General features: G+C 43.9%; 1 protein-coding gene across 3 annotated transcripts in view; it reads left to right on the top strand.

Annotated features, from left to right (window-relative positions):
• KCNIP1 (potassium voltage-gated channel interacting protein 1) overlaps window positions 1-12,214 on the top strand; it is a 176,404-nt gene extending 164,190 nt beyond the window's left edge. For all 3 annotated transcript variants that reach the window (XM_066560211.1, XM_066560212.1, XM_066560213.1), the window contains 6 exons: window positions 1,169-1,238; window positions 2,675-2,745; window positions 4,372-4,479; window positions 5,413-5,517; window positions 6,085-6,147; window positions 8,373-12,214. In XM_066560211.1, coding sequence (XP_066416308.1) covers window positions 1,169-1,238; window positions 2,675-2,745; window positions 4,372-4,479; window positions 5,413-5,517; window positions 6,085-6,147; window positions 8,373-8,420 — 465 coding nt within the window. In that variant the 3' untranslated portion in view covers window positions 8,421-12,214. The remainder of the gene's footprint in view (window positions 1-1,168; window positions 1,239-2,674; window positions 2,746-4,371; window positions 4,480-5,412; window positions 5,518-6,084; window positions 6,148-8,372) is intronic.
• The last annotated feature ends 6,871 nt before the right edge of the window (window positions 12,215-19,085 follow it).

The following is a 19,085-nucleotide window of genomic DNA, read 5'->3' as shown; positions in this document are numbered from 1 at the left end:
TGGTTATTTTATTGGTTTGCTCTGGTTTGATTTTCAAAATTGGTTGATAGGCAAATTTGAGGAATAATGCCATCAACTGGGAAGTATTTTCTCTAACTGAAAACATCACATGGTTAGGTAGCAGTGCCCAAGGCTCTGTAATGTATGTTAGAGCAGCACTGAGCTGGTGGGGGTGTATTTATTATTGAGGTTTGTTTGTAAGGGCTTACTAGTGTGCTATGGATTGTTAGCCTGGCTACAGTCTGCTGCTGAGGATTAAAAAACAGGAATGAAACTGCTGAAAACACAGTTAGAAATGTTAATAATGGTAAGCCAGCTTTGGAGATGCTTAGGATGAAACTGCAATCTGAATTACTGTCATGGTTTGACACTGGCACAATGCCAGTGCCCCCATGAAGATACCTTCTCCATTCTTCTACTATCTCTCACTCGCCCAGACCTCTCTCATACTGGCCCATTTCCTTCCTCATCTTCCACTCTATCTTCTAGGAAAGGTCAATGTTCTGTAAAGTTCTCATTCTCCAAAAAGGGGTTAAAAGCTCCTACAAGTGGCTGGCTGAACCCCCCCTCTTCTCCGTCCCAGCCGTGCTGCCGGCACAGGCCCATGTTTATCAAGCTTCAAGGTTACAGTCCCAGGCAGCGGCTCTCTTTCTCTCTCTCTCTCTGTGTCTCTCAGGGGGGGCTGCCCGATGGCTCCCGGTCTCTCTCTCTCTCTCTTCCACCCTTCCACCCCGGGGCTCAGGCCTACCTCTCCCGGCCACATGGCTTTCCCCTCCCCCTGCCCAGCCAGCAGCTGGGCCGGGGCAGAGACCCGAACTCTTTCCTGCCGGAAACCCAAGAGGACCCTCCCAGGGGAGAGCTCTGCTTTTAACCCCGTGTTCTCAGAGGCGTGTCCATGTCCCAATGGCCAGGTTAAATGCCAATATTAAAGTCTGAATATCCATTGGCCAAAAACACAGCATCCCAAAAAACACATTTCCTGTCAAACCACCACAATTACTTTAATTTCTCCAGCTGCACAGCCTGTGCATGCAAAACACTGTGAGAACAGGAAGGTGATTTGTTTCATTGCTCTCTTTGGGCTTGTAGAGTTTTGCAAATGAACCTTTACAAACGTGTGTTTTTCTTGATTCTCTTTCTCTCTTTTTTTCCTTTTGTTTTCCAACAGGAATGTCCTAGTGGGGTTGTTAATGAAGAAACATTTAAACAGATCTATGCACAGTTTTTTCCTCATGGAGGTAAGTGGAGTGCTTTGTGCCTGTCAGAATTCTTGAAGCCCTAACATTGCCTACTGCCAGCTGGCTGCAAAACTGCTGCAGATCATCTGTGCGAGAAATGGGAATCAAGCTGAAGTTTTGAGGGGTTTTAGACAGAAACACAAACATCAAGGTAATAAGATTTTAGGCCTTTGAACAGTTATTTCACATAGAAAACCCCCCATAAAGATTGCCTCTCAATGTCAGCTCTGCATTCCCCAGGTCCAAAATAGAAACTGGGGGTTGATGTTTTGTTCTGTTCTGACTTTCTGTTGGCAGAAAGTGGAATTGCTTCCCCTCCGTGTGTCTCTGCTTCCCTGCTGTTGAACTGCTGGGCATGTAGTGTCTAGCACAGGAGGGTCTCAGACTTCTTTTTGGTCTGAAAATTAATCAAAACCTCCTTAAAATTCTTAAAGCAGTTTTTTGTTGATAAGTAAACTTCTGGATACCTGAAATGATCATTTTTGGTGTTTATGTGACTAAGACAGGACCATGTCATGAATGGGCATATTAAGGTATTGTATTAAATCTCTCAAATAATACATGTTCTTGCCTTTTAAAAACATCAAGAATCTATATATTCTAATTGGATATGTTTATATGCTGTTGACAAATTGAAAGAAATTAGTCATTTAAGTGGCTTTTTAGCAAAATATTAGGTATTTGAGGCTTTCCAAAATATCCCATTCTGTAGTAGCTGCAGAACATAGTCTTTGGGGAACAAAAACCTTTCTGCAAGGGTGTATGTGTGCATGTACATTTACTTAAAGAAGGTCATTTACAAATGTTTTTTCAACTAAATGTCAAAATAAAACACATTATACTTATGTTTTACCACCCGTGGCACCTCAAAGAGGTACATCTATAAAAGGTTTGCATTAAATTTCATTATGAACTTGATGATTTCCTGTCATGATTTTCTAAACCCAGCAGTTTAAGATTTAAAAGGACAAAAAAATACCTCTAAGTGAGATTGCTCTCCAGCAGCCATGGGTCAAACTCAAGTAACTGGAGCAAGACCCTTCTGAAGCTGGGCATTTCCTGGGGGGGTCTCTGTTGTGTCTCCCACAAAACAAAAAGGTACAGAAAGGATGTTGCAGATTGCAGTCACTCTTTGATGTTTTTGCTGTGTTTCCCACCATTTGAACCAGAGACACTCATGGTTGGTGGGAATTTCCTGCTTGTTCTTTCAGGTAATGCTCCAAAATCCAAATAGTTTCTACTGTAATAAAAGCTTTTGCATTTCAAGGCTGTTTTAAGGGAGGGTGCCAGGATTTTGCAAGTCCATGGTAACATTTACTGGTTCATAGAATACCTGGCAAGGTGTCAGTGTTGAGTTGCATACAGAAGGAAAACAAATTCATGACTTGTTTAGAACCATCAGTGTATGATGAGTGCCTGTCCTTTGTGCCTTTCAGATGCCAGCATGTATGCACATTACCTCTTCAATGCCTTCGACACTGCGCAGAATGGCTCTGTGAAGTTTGAGGTGATTCTTTGCATCTTCCATCCATGCCACTTTCTCAATTTTGTGTTTTTAACCTTTTCTGTCCAGTCTTTATTGCAAAGTAGTAGGACGTGTTGGATTAAAGATTAGAGGTTTCAGTCTAAAGCCAGTCAGTGTTTTCAAATCTGGTTCACTTTAGTTTATGCAGATGCAGTTCCATGTCAGTAAAGAAATATCTGGATTGTGCTAGTTGGGATCAGAGGGAGAAAGTGCAAAGGCTTATGCAACAGAGAGGAGTGGCTGAGGAGGGTCCCATGTGAAATGAGATGAGGGACACAGAAAACTTGCATCTTGTACCTTCTGCAGTCATCACACATAGCATAATGTTTTGAACAAGCATCTCAGGTACTTGGAAACTAAATGCACATTTTAACTAAAAGGCCTATTGCAGTGGCTACAAACAACCTCTCTTCATGCTCAGCCCATAGCTGTAGGAGTGCAAAGGGATGTATTAAATCATAGACTTCTGGAGGATGAACTCCATAGTCTTGAAGACTATAAAACTCCTATAAAACTACAAATCATAGGCAGTCTTGCCTTTGCTGTCAAATGTCCAAAACCTCTATTGATTTCCAGGTAAGACTGGGAAATGTATCCGTTCATTGAATGCAAAATGGGGATGTTTCTATATGTATCTGTGTGTCTCTGTGGCAAGGGCTGCAGTGGAAGGTTTGCATGGGGCAGCTCCTCAGTAGTTGAAGGTGTTCAGAAACCTAAACAATCTGAGAACAGGAAAATCCTGTTAAAATAACAAACAAAAAAACCTCCAAACCTAGAAAGTGCTGACCTTTCATTTCTGACAGATCTGTCTCTTAACTGGTTGTCAAACATGAGTATTTTGTCCCCTTTTTTATCAAAAAATTCAAATTCTTCAGAGGCTTGGCAAGAAGGAGCAGAGGTTTCTAAGCAGTGCTGCACCGCCCCATACAGAGCTCACGGAGGTGACTAAAGCTATTAAATGAGTTATCAGGAGCTGTATAGCTCTGTTAGCCTCAAGCTCTGCCTGTGCTAAAAATCCCCTGTGGCTATGCTACTCTCAGTGCCTGAGCCACTGTGCAGTATAATTAATAAATCACAGTTATCAGAAGCAGTATCTTTACTGTAAGCAAAGAAAACCAATTAAAATAATGTGTCCCACACTGAGTAATTAGTGGTGGGAATCACATCTGGTCAAGTCTGGCAGATTTTGCCGGAGAGCAAAATCTAGGGCTCCCTGTGTTAGAGGATTTTCTCTCTCAGATGGGATTTTCTCCCTTCTTTGCCAGCACCTCAGTCAGGAGGTAAGAAAGCATCAGCTTCTACTTCCACAGGCACAGTCCAGCTGTGTTTAATCAGGTGGTGGCAATCTGAGTGACAGGTCCTTGCAGCAGGGAGGAGAAAGGCTACTGGAGCATCTGGCAGTGCTCTTAAAGACCAGACATCTCAGTGAATGCTTCAACCATTGAGTTCAGTCAGAGAGGACACATTTTTGGAAAAGGGAGCCAAAAGAGTTTGATAAGCATATGCTCCATCCTAAAAAGATAGATCTTTTGACTGGCATTGTATAAAGAGGGTGACTTAGAAAATGATGTTATGAGAATTCTCACTTCTCTCACTGTTCCAAACCAGGATTTTGTGATGGCACTGTCCATTCTGCTACGGGGAACTGTTCATGAAAAGCTGAGATGGACATTTAATCTGTATGACATAAATAAAGATGGCTATATAAACAAGGAGGTAAGGCTGTTCCTGACAAATATGGTTGATTTTGGAAGGGAGAGTTGATTTGGTTTTGTTGCAGAACACAATTAATTATACATGCAGCTAAGTAAATGCAAATCAGAGTGGACTCATGCATTTGTCTGTGTGGAAGCAAAATGCATAGGGGTCTATTGCATGATTTTCTAGACATATTTTCCTATATTATGGTACCTTTAATGAATTGTGTTATCCAGGAGCAAAATGTTGGTTCCGCCTCTGAGCCACATAAGCTTTGTGAAGGGGAGGGTGATGGTGGCAGAACTTTGTGACTAAGGCTCAAAGGCTTGCTTTCTGCACAAGGAGATACTGTGGGGGTCATCCGAAGCAGCACCACTACCAAATCCTGCATTGTCATCTGGTTTATTCTTCTTAGCTGGTATTGCTTGTTCCTGTTATGAGAAGCCTTAGTTTTGAGCATGGTGACCTTGAATATGTGTCAAATACAAATTGGTCCACTCAAACCCATTGTGCATCCCTGGAGGGTTTGCAGTTACTGCCACCAGTCATGGAGCTGAGGGGCAATTTGTGCAAGGTATGGGGAGGGACCAGATTACCAGTTCCAGCTGTGAGGGTCCCCAGCCCTGGAGGATGCCCTTGGGACAGGGTTGGTGCCACAGTTGGCTGCCCTTGGTGCCAGCACCTGCTGTGTCAGAGCCAGGCCAGGGGAGGGGAAGGGAGGGGAGGGAGCACTGGGAGCATGTGGCACTGTGGGGGCAGAAGGAAGCAATTCTTTCTATAGGATGTTTGTGTGTCTGGTACATCTGTCTCCATGCACATGCGCGGGCATTCCAGGTGCTGGTTTGTCATAGGAGAAGGAGGGTGAAGAAAAGGGCAGTGCAAGACAGAAATGGGCCCTCATTTCTTTTAATTTCCTTTTTTTGTGTTTGTGCTGGCATGCTGCCATGGCAGGAAATGATGGATATCGTAAAGGCGATTTATGATATGATGGGAAAATACACTTATCCAGTGCTCAAGGAAGATGCACCAAGGCAGCATGTAGAAGTGTTTTTCCAGGTACCTGGGTTTTTATTGGTTTTTCTTAACACTCAGACTAGGCACTGATAGACTTTCCTGTAAAGCTGAGTCTTATACCTCGTTATATATTTCAAAATAAACCCTAGCATCCACTCAGCCTAGCACTGCAATGCCTGCTGATTTCCTGCCTCCAAAGGTATCTCCCATGTCTCTTAGCCTGACCCTTTGCCTTGGGATGTGCCACGTCCAGTAAGTCTGAAGCCTCTGCATGTGTTGCAGGCCTTCTGTGCTGCTTCTCCCAGTTGCCCTAAGGACTGACAGGAATGTGGGTGTGGGTCGGTCAAGCAGTGAATAAATAAACGATGGAATAAGGACAGAAGTTCTGGTGTGTGTCAAGAAAGCAGTTAGAGATGACCTCAAAAGTGCTCCAAATCCCAGAGTAAACAAGTCTTTAGCAGTTGGCCAATCCAGCACTGGCCACTGGCCACTTAGTCTGTGGGCTAAGCTTAAGTGCCCAGCTTTATTCAGGTTGCATCAACTAAGATACTGTACTGTAACAATAGTGTTACCAATGTAAACTAATTTTTACATTATTTTATTTTGCAGAAAATGGATAAAAACAAAGATGGAGTTGTAACTCTAGATGAGTTTATTGAATCGTGTCAGGAGGTAAGAACTAAGTTATAACTGCAAGGAAAGCTCTATCTCATGTCACATCATTTGCTTTCCTTTGGATAAACTCTATTTGAAACAAGATGCTGGTCAGGATCCTGGGTTTTCTTTGCTCTGTGGAAAAAAAAAAAACCAACCCAAACCAAAACAGCTTCAAGACTGAGTTTGTGATGCCCTGTGAAGCCTGTGACTCAATAGCGAGGTAGGGTGAGGCAGAATATGGGAGATGATGTCTTCATGTGCAGTGCTTTTATTTTCCTGAGAGGACTGCAGTCCCTGATTCTACAGACAAGCAGACAACTGTAGAGAAAGCTCTTAACTGTCTTAGGTTGTTTTGGGGTTTTGTTGGTTTGTTTTTGGGGTTTTTTTCTTCACTTTGAGAGTCTGCTGCTGTCCCTGTGTGCTGCCCCAGATGTCATTATCAGGTACCACATTGCTGGAACTGCCCAGAGTCAACGGTGTCTCAAATTCCTGTAATTAGAGCATTGAATTATAAAACAAGTTGATGTTTTCATGGTCAAACATTAAAAGCAAATGCTGTCATTGTAGCAATAATTTTCATTTTTCCTCTGTTTTGGAAGTAAGCCCCCTCTTACAAATTCCATTTATGAGGTTGGCTCTGTTAAGATTTGTTGGTACTTTTAGCACTGGCACAAAGAAGCATCTGTGTTAACATGCAATTGGCCTAATGTCAGTTGTCTTAGACCTGGACTGTGTGAATATTCACTCTGAGATATCTCTAATATTTGACCACTACAATAATAGTGTAAAAGGTAACCTCTGCCTTTTGGAATGTTTATTTTGGTGCACCGAATTGCATATTGGCCCTTCTGTGCATTTTATGTTGCCTGGAAAATTCCTTCCAAGTTCTGCAGCCAGACAGCTCTTCTGTCCCTGAGCAAGGGGAAGGTGCTCACTGTGAAAGGCTGGGCTGGCTTCTGCTGCTTTGGTGTCAAACCTGGCTCTGGCCACATCCAAGTCTTAGTCACGGACTTCAGGCAGCCAAATCCTTGTTTAGCAGATGCATAATAGAAAGCTAATGTTTTTCAGTTACTTTATTCTTGGTCCCTCCTGATTGTTTGGCTTTTTTTTGGCACCATCTTTATTTAATCATTTGTGTTGTGTATTATTCTGCACGTTTGTAACTTGCCTGTAGGTGTGTGTATGATCAGGTGGTCTCAGTATTGAAGCAGCTTTACTTTATCTATAACTGTTAGTTTTAATTCTCTGTCCCTGTTTGGGTTTGGTTCCTTCTGCCATCCTGGCACTGGGAGCTGGGCAGGCTGATGCACTGTCAGCTGCTGTTTCCTGGCAGGCAGGAGCAAGCTCTGCCACACCAAGATTTATTCTTTTTATCTTTATGAAAAACAAACCAAAGTGCACAGCAGTGCTCACCTGTGCCTTTGCAGCAGCTCTGGCTTGAGGACAGTGAAGCCCTGGCACGACCCTGGAGAGGTTGATTGGCTTCCAACTGCTGCTGGGTGAGCAGTGACAGGGATGATGCAGCCTCACAAAACGACTGAGGAGTACTGTGATAGATCTCTTAAGCTGCTCAATGTGGAAAATTGTTTTCATGTTACAGGCAAACAGCTGTTCTGAACTGAATTCCTGAGAGGAAAAAAACCATCATTATGTTTTTGAATACTAATCTGGTTCTTATCTTGAAGTAAAATTCCAATACTTTAGGAGAAATAATCCAGGATTTCCCTTGTGTCTGTCTGTAACTTTCTCATTTGGCTCTAGGAACTTTGGAGAGGCTGAGGTTGCACAGATTGCATGTGTTTTGGGTTTAAATTGCAATTTCTGGCAGGAAGTGCTCCCTCAAGGCAGTTTGCTTGTTGGTTCAAAACCTGCCATTCCATTTGGACTTGTGGAGCACATTAGCCAAGAGCACATTTGCACACCCAGGGTCAGGGAGGGATTCTGAGGGTTGAGCACAGGCACCCACCCAGTGCCCTGCCCAGCACAGCTGTACTGGACATCAGGCTCAGGAGAGGACTCTGTGCTTGGTGTGCCTCACACCAACCCAGGGCCAAAGCACAAGCCAGCTGCTGTGCTGAACCAGGCCTGGGCACTGAGCCCCAGGTCACAGAAGGGGAAAGCATTCCCAGAGCAAGGCTGCTGCCTGCTGGAGAAGCAGCAGAGCTCCCTGGTGCCAGGCAGGGTTATGAATTGTGCTTGTCCATGCTGGTTTCATGGGAGTATCTTCTCCTTGCTTTCAGGACGACAATATCATGCGATCCTTACAGCTCTTTGAGAATGTCATGTAACCAGAAGAGCACTGGAGGAGTCTGAGACTTCTGTGTAACAAAGATCTTCTTTCTGGGTGAAAGATTTTACAATTGAGCCATGTCCAATGTGTGAGGATTTTGTATGATATGTCCAACCAAATGGCAACTGAATGCAGCCGATCCCACCACTTCTCCCTGGAAGATGCTGGTGGACTTTTCTTTCATTTTGGAAGCATGTGAATATTTTAATAAGTCCCGACAAGAGAAAACTGCTGCTCAAAGTTCAATGAGTAATACAGAGCATTGTTTGCTAGGCACAAATCCTGCTTTTAATCTAGCAAGCTTAATTCCCTATAATAGCACATGTTGATAGCTATTCAGCCATCAATTGCAAGTGACAGCTCAGTCCATACCTCTGTTTGGCATAATGTTCTGTGGATGCCTTTGCTGTTAATCTGCTTTGACAAAACCCCAATCTGCCAGGGCAGTCTGTGAAAAAATGAACAGTCAATGTACCTGGGACATTAAACAGACAGCCCATGTAGCCAGTATCCCCATTTCTGCAGAGATCTGCTTATCCTCTCACATGCACTGGTGCCACTATGCTGAGTTTAGTGGAGTTCTTCCTGAACATATTAATCAGGTGATCTTCATGCCAGGGTGAGTCAGAAAGGAGCAGAACATGTTGCACATATTAATATAAAAGTACAGGACAAATCCTGTTCAGGAGTGGTAAGTTTCCAAGAGACCAGGCAGGTGTGTAAGGGCTGGTACAGAAAGATGAACACATGGTCTGGTCCCAGCTGCCTGCTGAGTCCCAGGGACACCAGGTGATGCTCCACAGTGCATCTCAGCAGCACCACGGCCATGTGCTCTGGTCCTTTTGCTGTAGTTTGGCACACACTTCCCAGGTTCATCACTGGACGTTACAGTCAGGTCTTACCCCCCCTTATGGATTTATTTAAGCTTTCTTGTTTGACTTAGTGAAAAACTAAGATGCAGCTGGGTTTCAGCGTGCAGACCTTGGTACCTACAAAATGCCCAGCACATTTGATTCCTGAATTGTATTAGCCTCAGAATCAGCTCCCAGAGCCCATATTTTTTTCCTACAAGGCAGTAGTATGCCTTGTATAAGCCCCATTTCTTTGCTAATGCCAAGTAGAGTATTGGTTTAGGGGTTTGGTTTTTTAATTAATAAAACAGAAAAGTTCTGTAGTGAATTTACACCAAGATTGGATGATTTGTCAGCTGGGGAACGTCAGAGTCTTCTGTGAAGAAGCCTTTTAGGAAAGCTGACCCACCAGAGTGCCATTGTCATCTCCAGGCAGACAATGGCTGAGAAGCAAAGGGAAGAAGGGAACGGCCAGCTCTTCCAGCTGCTCAAACCACGCAGATGGGACAGTCCCTGCAGTAGTGCTGCATCATTCCCATCCAGTGAGCATCTATTGTTCTTGTATCACACACTATACTACAGACAAAGTGTTAGCACTGAAGATATATTTTAAAAATTATGTAAGTGGAACATTTTTATAATACAGAATATACAGAATGCCTCAGTTCTGTAGCCCTAATTTTATAAAAATATCATCTATTGAATCATTCCTGATTACAGAAGTAGGTATGATCAGTCCTAGTACAATGATAATGCCAATTCCCCAAGATGGGGCATTTTCCCCTTTTACTGTGCTCCCCCCCCCCATACACTTCTGTGTAGTCTTAACTTTATTTCTCTAAGTTGTTCCCTTGCCATCAAAAGTGGTGTTCAAGTAAAGTTACATGTTTGCAGGAATGACACCTTAGTCCATCTTGTTTCATACAAATACCATTAATGAATTCCTCCCAGCAGTGATCCAGCAGCTCCGGTGAGGGGCTGGGATTTGCAGGAGTGATGCCCTGCTGTGGGAGTACCTTTCCTCCAGTTGTTGGGTCATTTAGGCTTTATTTAACAGGCACTTTGTAAAGACATCAGTTGTAGCTGAAATAATACACAGTTTACACCATTCCTTCTTGATTCTTCTTGCAATCATTTCAGCAAATGACAGAATTTAATATAATTACCAGGTTTTCCCTCCCACCGAAACTGCTTAATCTATTATTCTAAGCAGTTCACTTCAGCAGAGGGAGAAGTGATCAGGCCAGTGGAAATTAAGGATTTTAATCAGGCTAGCACAGTGCCTTTTTCCTCTAATAGTCTTGCTTCAAGGGTGCTTAATGAGATGGCACATACAGACAGAAGTGTTTGGAATGTGCCCTTTTCAAAAGAAAATGTTATTAGTTGCATGATGCCATAGTCCCTGAAGCTAAATTAATTTCTGGAGTTACTGTGATGAATTTGGCCTCATCTGTGTTTCCTGGCCTGCTGGCAGCAGCTCTGTGGGGGCTGCCTTTGTCACCAGGGCTGTCACTGTTTTCTCTGGAGTGTTGCTCCAGCTCAGCAGCAAACAGCTGCTGTCACTGTCAGTGTGTGCTGACGTGCATTGCTGATCAGAGTGCCAGTACTGACCCTGCACTTCTGCCATCTCCTTTGCTGCTCCACTGTGCCTGCTTTTCACTGCCAGCAACAATGAGGGTGCATCAGGTAGAGAGGAACATGCTGACAGCCACACTGATCTGCCCTTAGAGGATAAGGAGCTTTGATTTGGAACCCACTGGAGTCAGTCCCCTCCCACACACCCCTGATGTTCTGCCCTGTGTTGAGCTCTGCACTTCACCTGAAGCCCACAGTAGCTGAGACAGGAGGACTTGCAAAGTGTCACCCACAGCTGCATTTTCCCAAATCTCAGATTGCAGAATCTATCTGTGGCAGAGTCCTTGCCAATGCAAACCCAATTATTTCCCTGTGTTTGTCCCTGATCCCACTGTTACAGCCAGAGGCTGAGATGCACCAGTGCATAGAAGGCCTCTGGGCTTTCCATCAGCAGCATCTGTCCATGGCAGGTGTGCTCCAGTTGGCAGGTGAGACATCAGTGACTGAGAGAGGTGCTCTCTGCATGGAAATGGCTTTGAGTTTGTTTTTCATGTTTTCCGTGAATGTTACTCTACTGTAAACTTGCCAAGCCTCCACTCTCATAAACCAGGCTTGCAATATTTATGACAAACACTACTACAGATTTCTAAATAAAACACACTATGCTACTCCAGTCTCCCACCTTCATCAATCCTCCTGCCAGTAGACAGAAGGCAGTCAGATTCTCTGTCAGTGCTATTAACTGTGCACATTTCCTGCAAGTTATGAATGTTTAAATAACGTCTGAATCAGGACTCTTGACTGTTTCACTAGTTACAAACATTAGTCTGCATCTTCATGCCAGCATTTTATAAAGAAAGCCTTTCTAACATGCATTTTAGGTAACAATCTGTTGACAAATAGGAATGTGATAAATGATAATGCAAAAAAAGAAAAAAAAAGTAAAAAAATAGTACCATGCCTCTTCTGTGGCTGTTTGTTTTCCTATTCCTCTGAATGCAATGCAATATTGTGAGTAACCATGAGCCAAGCTAAAGGCTTGAGACACAAATACCCTGAGGTTCAGGCATCGTGGGCAGTGGCATTTCCTGACTGCAATATGTGTTGAGAACAAACACCCTTGTATCCGTGGGTCACCTCTGATGAGATAGTAGCAGCAGTGTGTCAAACTTTTCTTCTTCTTTATGGAAGTGCCATGAAAGACTAAGGAAATGTGCAAATAATGTAAATTGTGATACCTAAAGCCATGTTAATGGATCAGCCATGTACAGCTGTTACAAATGCTATTCTCCAATGGCAATTTGTATTCAATTTTGTTGAATGGTTTTAAAAATGTTGGTTTTAATAATAAAAATAAATACCTGTAGGAGGGTGTCCTTTCCTAAATCCAGTATGTATTTTTTCTCAAGGGACACTGTTAGGTTAAAAATTTGCAATGAAGCTTTTAAAACTGGGACTCAAACATATATCTGTGTGGGTGGGGGCTGTAAAACTGAACTGTGCCGTGAGCCAACACTTACATGCCAATGATTTATTTGCATCTCTGATACAGGGATGCTCTTACATCTGATGTGGTGGCATATGCTGAACTGATAGTTTGGCCCTTGTGTAAAGTTCAGAAATGTTCTTCTACCTGCACCGCTGATAGTAACTTAGGGTAGTGAAAACTGCAAGCTTACAGGCATGGCTTTTCTCTTCTGCAGTTCTGCTTAAGTATAAGCAGGAAAACAGACAATTGTGTTGAAAAAAAAAATGCAAACACTATTTTATGTTATAGATAAGAAAAATAACCCAAAACGTCAGTGTCCCTTCAGCTTTGGCTTATTGTAAGCATCCATTCTGACACATTGAGGAATGCAGAAATGATTTTGCCAGACTACATATATATGTGTGTGTATATATATATATATATATAGAGATATAGATATATAAATATATATAGATATATAGATATATATATATATGGATATATATATATGTTTGCTAAACTCCATTTTATAGGGTATTATCTGTCTACCAGTACATCCCAGGAAAAAGAACATTCATCCATGCAGAAATACAGAAATAAAGGTGTCTGTGTGAAACATGGTCTTGGTGTCACTGCAGTACCTGCCCAGCACTCGCTCCCGCAGGCACCTCCTGCTCCCAGAGACAGCAGGGCCCTCTGGACAATGCCAGACTGGAATTCTTGCTCCCACTGCAAGAAGAAGGTGTGCTAACTGCCTGTTCAACACCTCTCCCTCCCTGTGATGTGTCCCAGCTGCTGCCAGGCAAAGCAGGCTCGGGCTCCATGCATGTGCGTAGGCTTTTTTTCGCTTTTTGGCTGAGGTTTGTTCCAGTGGCTGGTGAAGCCAAAGTTACTGCTGTGAGATATTGGACAGCTCTGGTTTTATTCTGAGCCCATTACTATTGCAGTCTAAGCATCTTGTCCTGCTGCTTCAGGGGTCCAGGGCATTGCACCTGATGGATGGAGGGGTGCTGGGGAGGGAGCAGCTCTGCACTGGCCCAGGGGCTGTCCCTCACTCTGGAGCACAGTGGGGGAGCCTCAGGTGTGCGCCACAACTCAGCATATGCAAGATTACTTTTGAATCCAATAATAGCCCTTTTTTTTAACTGAGACATTAAGTCTGTAACCTTTGCTTAACCATGCAGGTCCAGCAAACTGGAAAGGGAGGAGTTTGCTGGAAAAACGTTGGTGCATGAAGTCCTTTCATCACATCAGATCTGCACTGTGTGGGATCAGGCATGGGAGCTGCAGGAGCAGAAATTCTGTGTGATGGAGAGTGAAGAAATTCTGGGTGATGGACCCACCCCTGCTGCTTGGCCAGGAGAGACTGGTTCTCTATGAATAGGACCCCTGTCCCCATCACCCTCCAGGAGGTGGGAAATAATGAACTGACCATCTCCAGAGCTTCAGTGGATGTGGTTATTTCCAGACTATTCTGTTAAATTATTAACTATTCCCTTGTTGTCTTGCTAAGGAAAAGTCTCTCTTTCTCCATCTGTTCTTGTAGAGACTGGGAATTGCTGTAGGGCTCTGGCTGGAAGCCCCCATGGCAGGAAGGTGCCTTCTGAGCACAGGGTGAGTTGTCACATTGCCTGGGACATTCTCCTGGGGATTCAAATGCTGTCCTGTCCATGTGCACAGCAGCCTGTGAGGAGCTTGCGGGGTGTGGGGTGATCCACACTCCTTGTTCAGGACAAGGGCTTCTGCAAGGAGTGGACAGGGCTCCTGGTGGTGGGGAGAGGGGGATGTTTCCTTTACAACCTGGGACACTTCCAAAGTTTCTTGTTGGGATTTGCACCCACAGCCAGCAGCCATGAAATGGAGAAGGGGAACAGCACCAGTGCAGAGTTCCCCTGGCAGGAATCTGCTCTGTTCTGAAGTCTGGCTGCAGGAGATGGGCCTGGATAGTCACTGCCCTCACTCAGATAACAAAGCACGAGAATGAGCCTGAACGCTTCTGGCAGCTGTGAGCTCCCTTCCCTGCAGCATATGGGGACATGCCCAAACCCAGCCCCAGTTCCCTCTGCCTCGACTGATGGAGCACACCAGGGATACACTACCCCAGCATTTTAGAGTCTGTGTTTGCTCTTTACATTGCAGAGAGCCAAGTAGTAAATACATTGATGTTGTGAGGGGTGCAGGGGAAGGGCCCACTGCTAGTAATGTCCAGTCATCTTGTTGTTAAAATGTCTGTGAAGTGTTATTCAGTGCTGATCCAGGATTTTCTAGAAGAATAATAAATTATTGAAAACTGTTGATTCAAAAAAAAAATCCAAGATTGATTTTACAATCCCAGGGTTAAATTGAATTTGTTGACATTTTCACAGAAACTGATCCAACCTTTCTGTTCTAATTATCTTATTGATTTACTTATAAATCAATATAAATTGAAAATATATAACAGCATAAATATACACAAAGATAAATGTCAACACAATGTTTTCTGTCTGAACAAATCTTCTAGAGAACTCAGAATACAAAGAATTACCAAAGCCTTGTTTTCTTCATACAGCTTAAGCTGTTACAGAAGAGCATTTGTCACCAACCAGTTACAAGTAAGAAGACTAACACCCATTGTGGTGGGTGAGCATTGGCAGGAGGGAGGCACACTGTCTGTTCTGTAACTGATAATGAGGAAAACTTTTTGGAAAAATCCATCTATGTGTATGACAAACTGAGTTGCAAAAATGCTTCTCAATTTTTCTCAATTTTTGTTTCAGACTTTTTAAAATTTACCTCACTTTATTTGCCTTATTTTATTTTGCACTAAGCTGTGATATCATAATGCTTAGATCTTGAAGAACATCTGCTACAAACAAGTTACTGAATTGCTTTTGGTTCCTTTGGTATTCAAATGATGGAGCTATGTACAAACAAATGAGATACTCTGAAAGGCAAGGAAGGTAAGAGATTTCTATCTCCTAGAAATCGAAGAGATTTCTATCAGCAATACTTTGTAGTGATTTAACCAATGAAATAAAATTAACAGAATATTGAAGGTTTTAGTTTCTGTCCTATTCTAGCAGTGAATATTTCGTGCATGTCATAAATAAAAAATGGGAATATATGTTGTAGATTTCAGCAGCTTCAAAGTGTCCAGAAGCAGAATTTCAGAACCTAAAAGTTTCCTTTTCTGAGGGCACATTAATCCCTATTTGGACCAGAAATCACATTCCAGCCTGTGAAGAGGATATTTCAGGGCTTGAGCTGCCCTGCTCAGCACGACCCAGAGACATCAGTGCAGAAATGGGCATGACATTGCAAAGACCTGTAAGTAATTTTAGATACAATAAAAGTCACATTCAAAGGCAGCCTGTTCCTTTACTGCAGCTTTACTCTGGGTTTGGTATGAATTTGCAGTACCTGGGCGAGGTCTATGCTGACACTGTGGGAGCACCTGGCCAACTCCTGTGTCCCCAGAGCCCCAGCAAGGCCTGGAGTAGCTGCCAGTTCTTGGTGGAGCTGAATGGAACCAGAGAACTGGGGAGGAAATTTTGACAGCTGGGAACTAAGGTAGTGTTTCACAGACTGGATGAGTCCCTTTGCATTAGCTGTGCCTTTCCTCCAAGGACAAGTCCATGGAGTGAGGAGATGCCTTGTTTTAGGCATCTCCTTCTTTGGAGGAAGTCAACAGCAGCAGGCTGGAGCTGCCCTGGGGGAAGAGCCAGAGGTGTCTCATGGCACTGACACAGTCTGGAAGGGATGGACAAAACCCTGCCTGGGTCTGTGTTAGTAGAGAGAACACAAAAATGTGACAAAGCTGGTCAAACTTGCTCCCTGTGCTGGGACTTTCGGAGATTTTTTTTTCACTTGGCAAAGAAGGGGCAATAGTAGTGTTTCGCTGGCCTTCTGTGGTTGTGCTTTCCAGGTATTGTGTTTTGCTCTGTGGGCACCTAGTCCCTGGCTCTGCAAGTTTCTTCCTTGTTCCCAAAGAAGGGCAGCACTGCAGCTCTCAAGCCCTCAGCTTCCACTCACCACACAGGCAGAGTTGGGAATTAACCCAGGGCACAGCTGGCACTCAGGTATTGGGATACTGACATGGGAACAAGCAAATGGTCTGAGGCTTCCATGGGTAATAGGCTGTACCCACCCCATGGCTCGAGACACCTCCCAGTGCTCCCTACTCCCTGCATGGAGTTGGGCAAAACAGCCAGTGTTTGTCAGTGTGTGTGGAACCTATGGATGTGTGTGGATGTGTACAGACGTATGGATGTATGGGTGTATGGATGCGTATGGATGTTCGTAGCGTAAGAATAATGTCACACATTCTGCAGGTCTGTTGTCACAGGCTATACAAGCTGTTACAGGGCATTTGGGGATCAAAGGGTTTGGAGTATTAGGACAGGAGTCTCCAGTGAAAGTAGTTTGCTGCTGTAGAGCAGATGCTTGTCATGCTCTGGACAGTCTCTGCCTGGCAAATGGAAAACAAAAGGCTGTGGATTTGCTCAGAACTCCTCAAAATTGAATCAAATGCAAGTAGAAAAAATGTGGTGGTAAGTCCCATTGAATTAATATTTATTAGACTTACATTTTCCCTGGCAAACGTGACATGGCATCAGGTGTGTGTCTCAAGATTATGCTTTTCAGGACATCGCAGGGAGGAGTGCAATGTTCCCAAAGTGGCCCTCAATTTTCCCAAAGCATGTTCAGTGGATGAGCTTTGCAGAGACCCTGTTGTCCCCAGCCAGGCTGGCATCTGAGCCACGGGGACAGCTGAGGACACTCTGTCACTTGTCATTCCACCGTGCTGGAGCACAGATCACCAGGGCTGCTGGGCTGGAACCAAACCCGCAGGGTGGTCTTGGAGGGCTGCAGCTTCTCCCTCAGCCATTGTTAAATGAGTGCTGACTGCCAGCATGTGGCACAGAGGCAAACTATAAATAACTGCATGAGCTATTCCTTCCCTCTGATAACAAGGCCAGAACTGCACATCAGCTTTTATCTTCTTGTACAAATCTCCCAGTTCACTGGCAGGCAGAGATATGGCCCTGGCATACAAAAATTCCCTGTGATAATCATACCAAGGCTCTGCCAGGGCACTGCTGGTCCCCACGGTGGGAACATACTGGTCAGTACTTTTCCAGATGCCACAAAGCTTCCTCAGGGGTGTGTGATGATGTGGCTTGACCACAGATGTAGCAATAGTTAGGCTACAGGGCCTTTAAGGACACCAGACGTTTTCTCCCTGTCAGATAATTATCAGTCTCATACCCAAGGGCACATTCTCCATCAGGTCACAAGTGTTCCCATGATTTTTGGTTATTTTATTTGTGCCAGGTCTGGTGGTGCTTTATACTGTAACAAACATAAAGTAAATAATCATGAGGGAAAATGTCAGATCTTTTCCTCCATTTTTATGGATTGCTTTTTGGTTTGGTGTGTGCATTCCCAGGCAGACAGGTCAAGATCAAGATCAAGGATTACCCTGAGAAGGAGAGGCCTGAAAGCTGCTCTATCCCAGATGCCCAAGGAGCATCAGTCTGTCTCCAGCCCAGAGCCTATGGGGGGCTGACTCCAGCCCCTCACACACAGGGGCAGAGATCCCTGCAGGTAGCACCTGCTGAACTGTGGGGAAATGATGTAAAGACTTTTTCTGTCCTTTAGATGCAAACCTTAAGGTAAGTCTGCAGTAATTTGGTTTTATCCCTTTAAAATATTTTCAGTTTTTTGGGAAACTTCCATCATAAATTTGTCCCCTTTTCCTTATTTCCACAGTGTTCAAAACAATCTACTCCAAAGGTAAACGTTTCAGTGAATGCTTCAGTAAAATGAAAGGTGTGTTTTGTGATACCATTCACAGCTTTGAAGACCTCTGAGTTCATCCCCTCAAAAGCAAGAGCAGCAGGGTTTTTGTTTAGGCTCTTTACACCCCATCAGAGCTCAGAGCTGAGTTAATGTTTCACCTCAGGCTGTAGTAAATTAGATAAAAAGTATTTCCTCATTCCCAGAGTTACCCTTTTACTTTGTCAGCTGATACAGCTCCGTTTGCTGATACAGGAAAAAAACATTGCTAAATCCCTTTTAACAACCGTTGAGACTATTTTTAAACACAAAATATGTTTCTGTACTGCATTGTCTTTTGCTGAGACATTTTTAAGACTACCAAACCTCAACCCATTCTAAGTAATGAGAGCTGTCTTCCTTCTGGCAAACCTACCAGCACTGTTTGATAAGCTTAGAAAGATAAACCCATGTGAACCTCGGTGATTTTTCCACCTCATTTTGTTTCACCCAAAAGCAGGCAAGGTTTGCTCTTTGGACATTAATTTTGGAAATTCTGAAGTGCACTTTGGGTAAGCTTTTCGAAGAGGTCCTTACCAGTGGAGATAGCACACACACCTGGCAGCTGACAAACCTGTGCCTGTGCTCTGCCAAGGAGCTGCTCCCACACCTGCCATGCTGGAGCTCCTGGGGAAGTGCCATGGGACCCCTGCTCACCTGTAACAGCAGAGGACAAGAGCTTCAGGTGAGACATTTATCTGCTCTTTCACTACTCTGCTTGGAGCATACATATGCCACATGAATAACATGAAGCCACAGTCTTCCACTGGCCAGAGCTTCTCAGCAAGAATTATTATTCTCAAAGAGTGAAAATAATAATAGGAAGTGTTGTCCTATAATCAACATCCAGTTACCTCAACAGCAAAACACTAGGATATGTCTGTGTCTGTGACTGTTCAGGACAAAATGAGGACCCAAAAGATTTTGAATTGGGTATATTGCTGCAGTG

Source organism: Molothrus aeneus, chromosome 15 (assembly GCF_037042795.1).
Source record: "Molothrus aeneus isolate 106 chromosome 15, BPBGC_Maene_1.0, whole genome shotgun sequence".
Classification (NCBI taxonomy): Eukaryota; Metazoa; Chordata; class Aves; order Passeriformes; family Icteridae; genus Molothrus; species Molothrus aeneus.
This window is presented reverse-complemented; position numbering and strand designations above follow the sequence as displayed.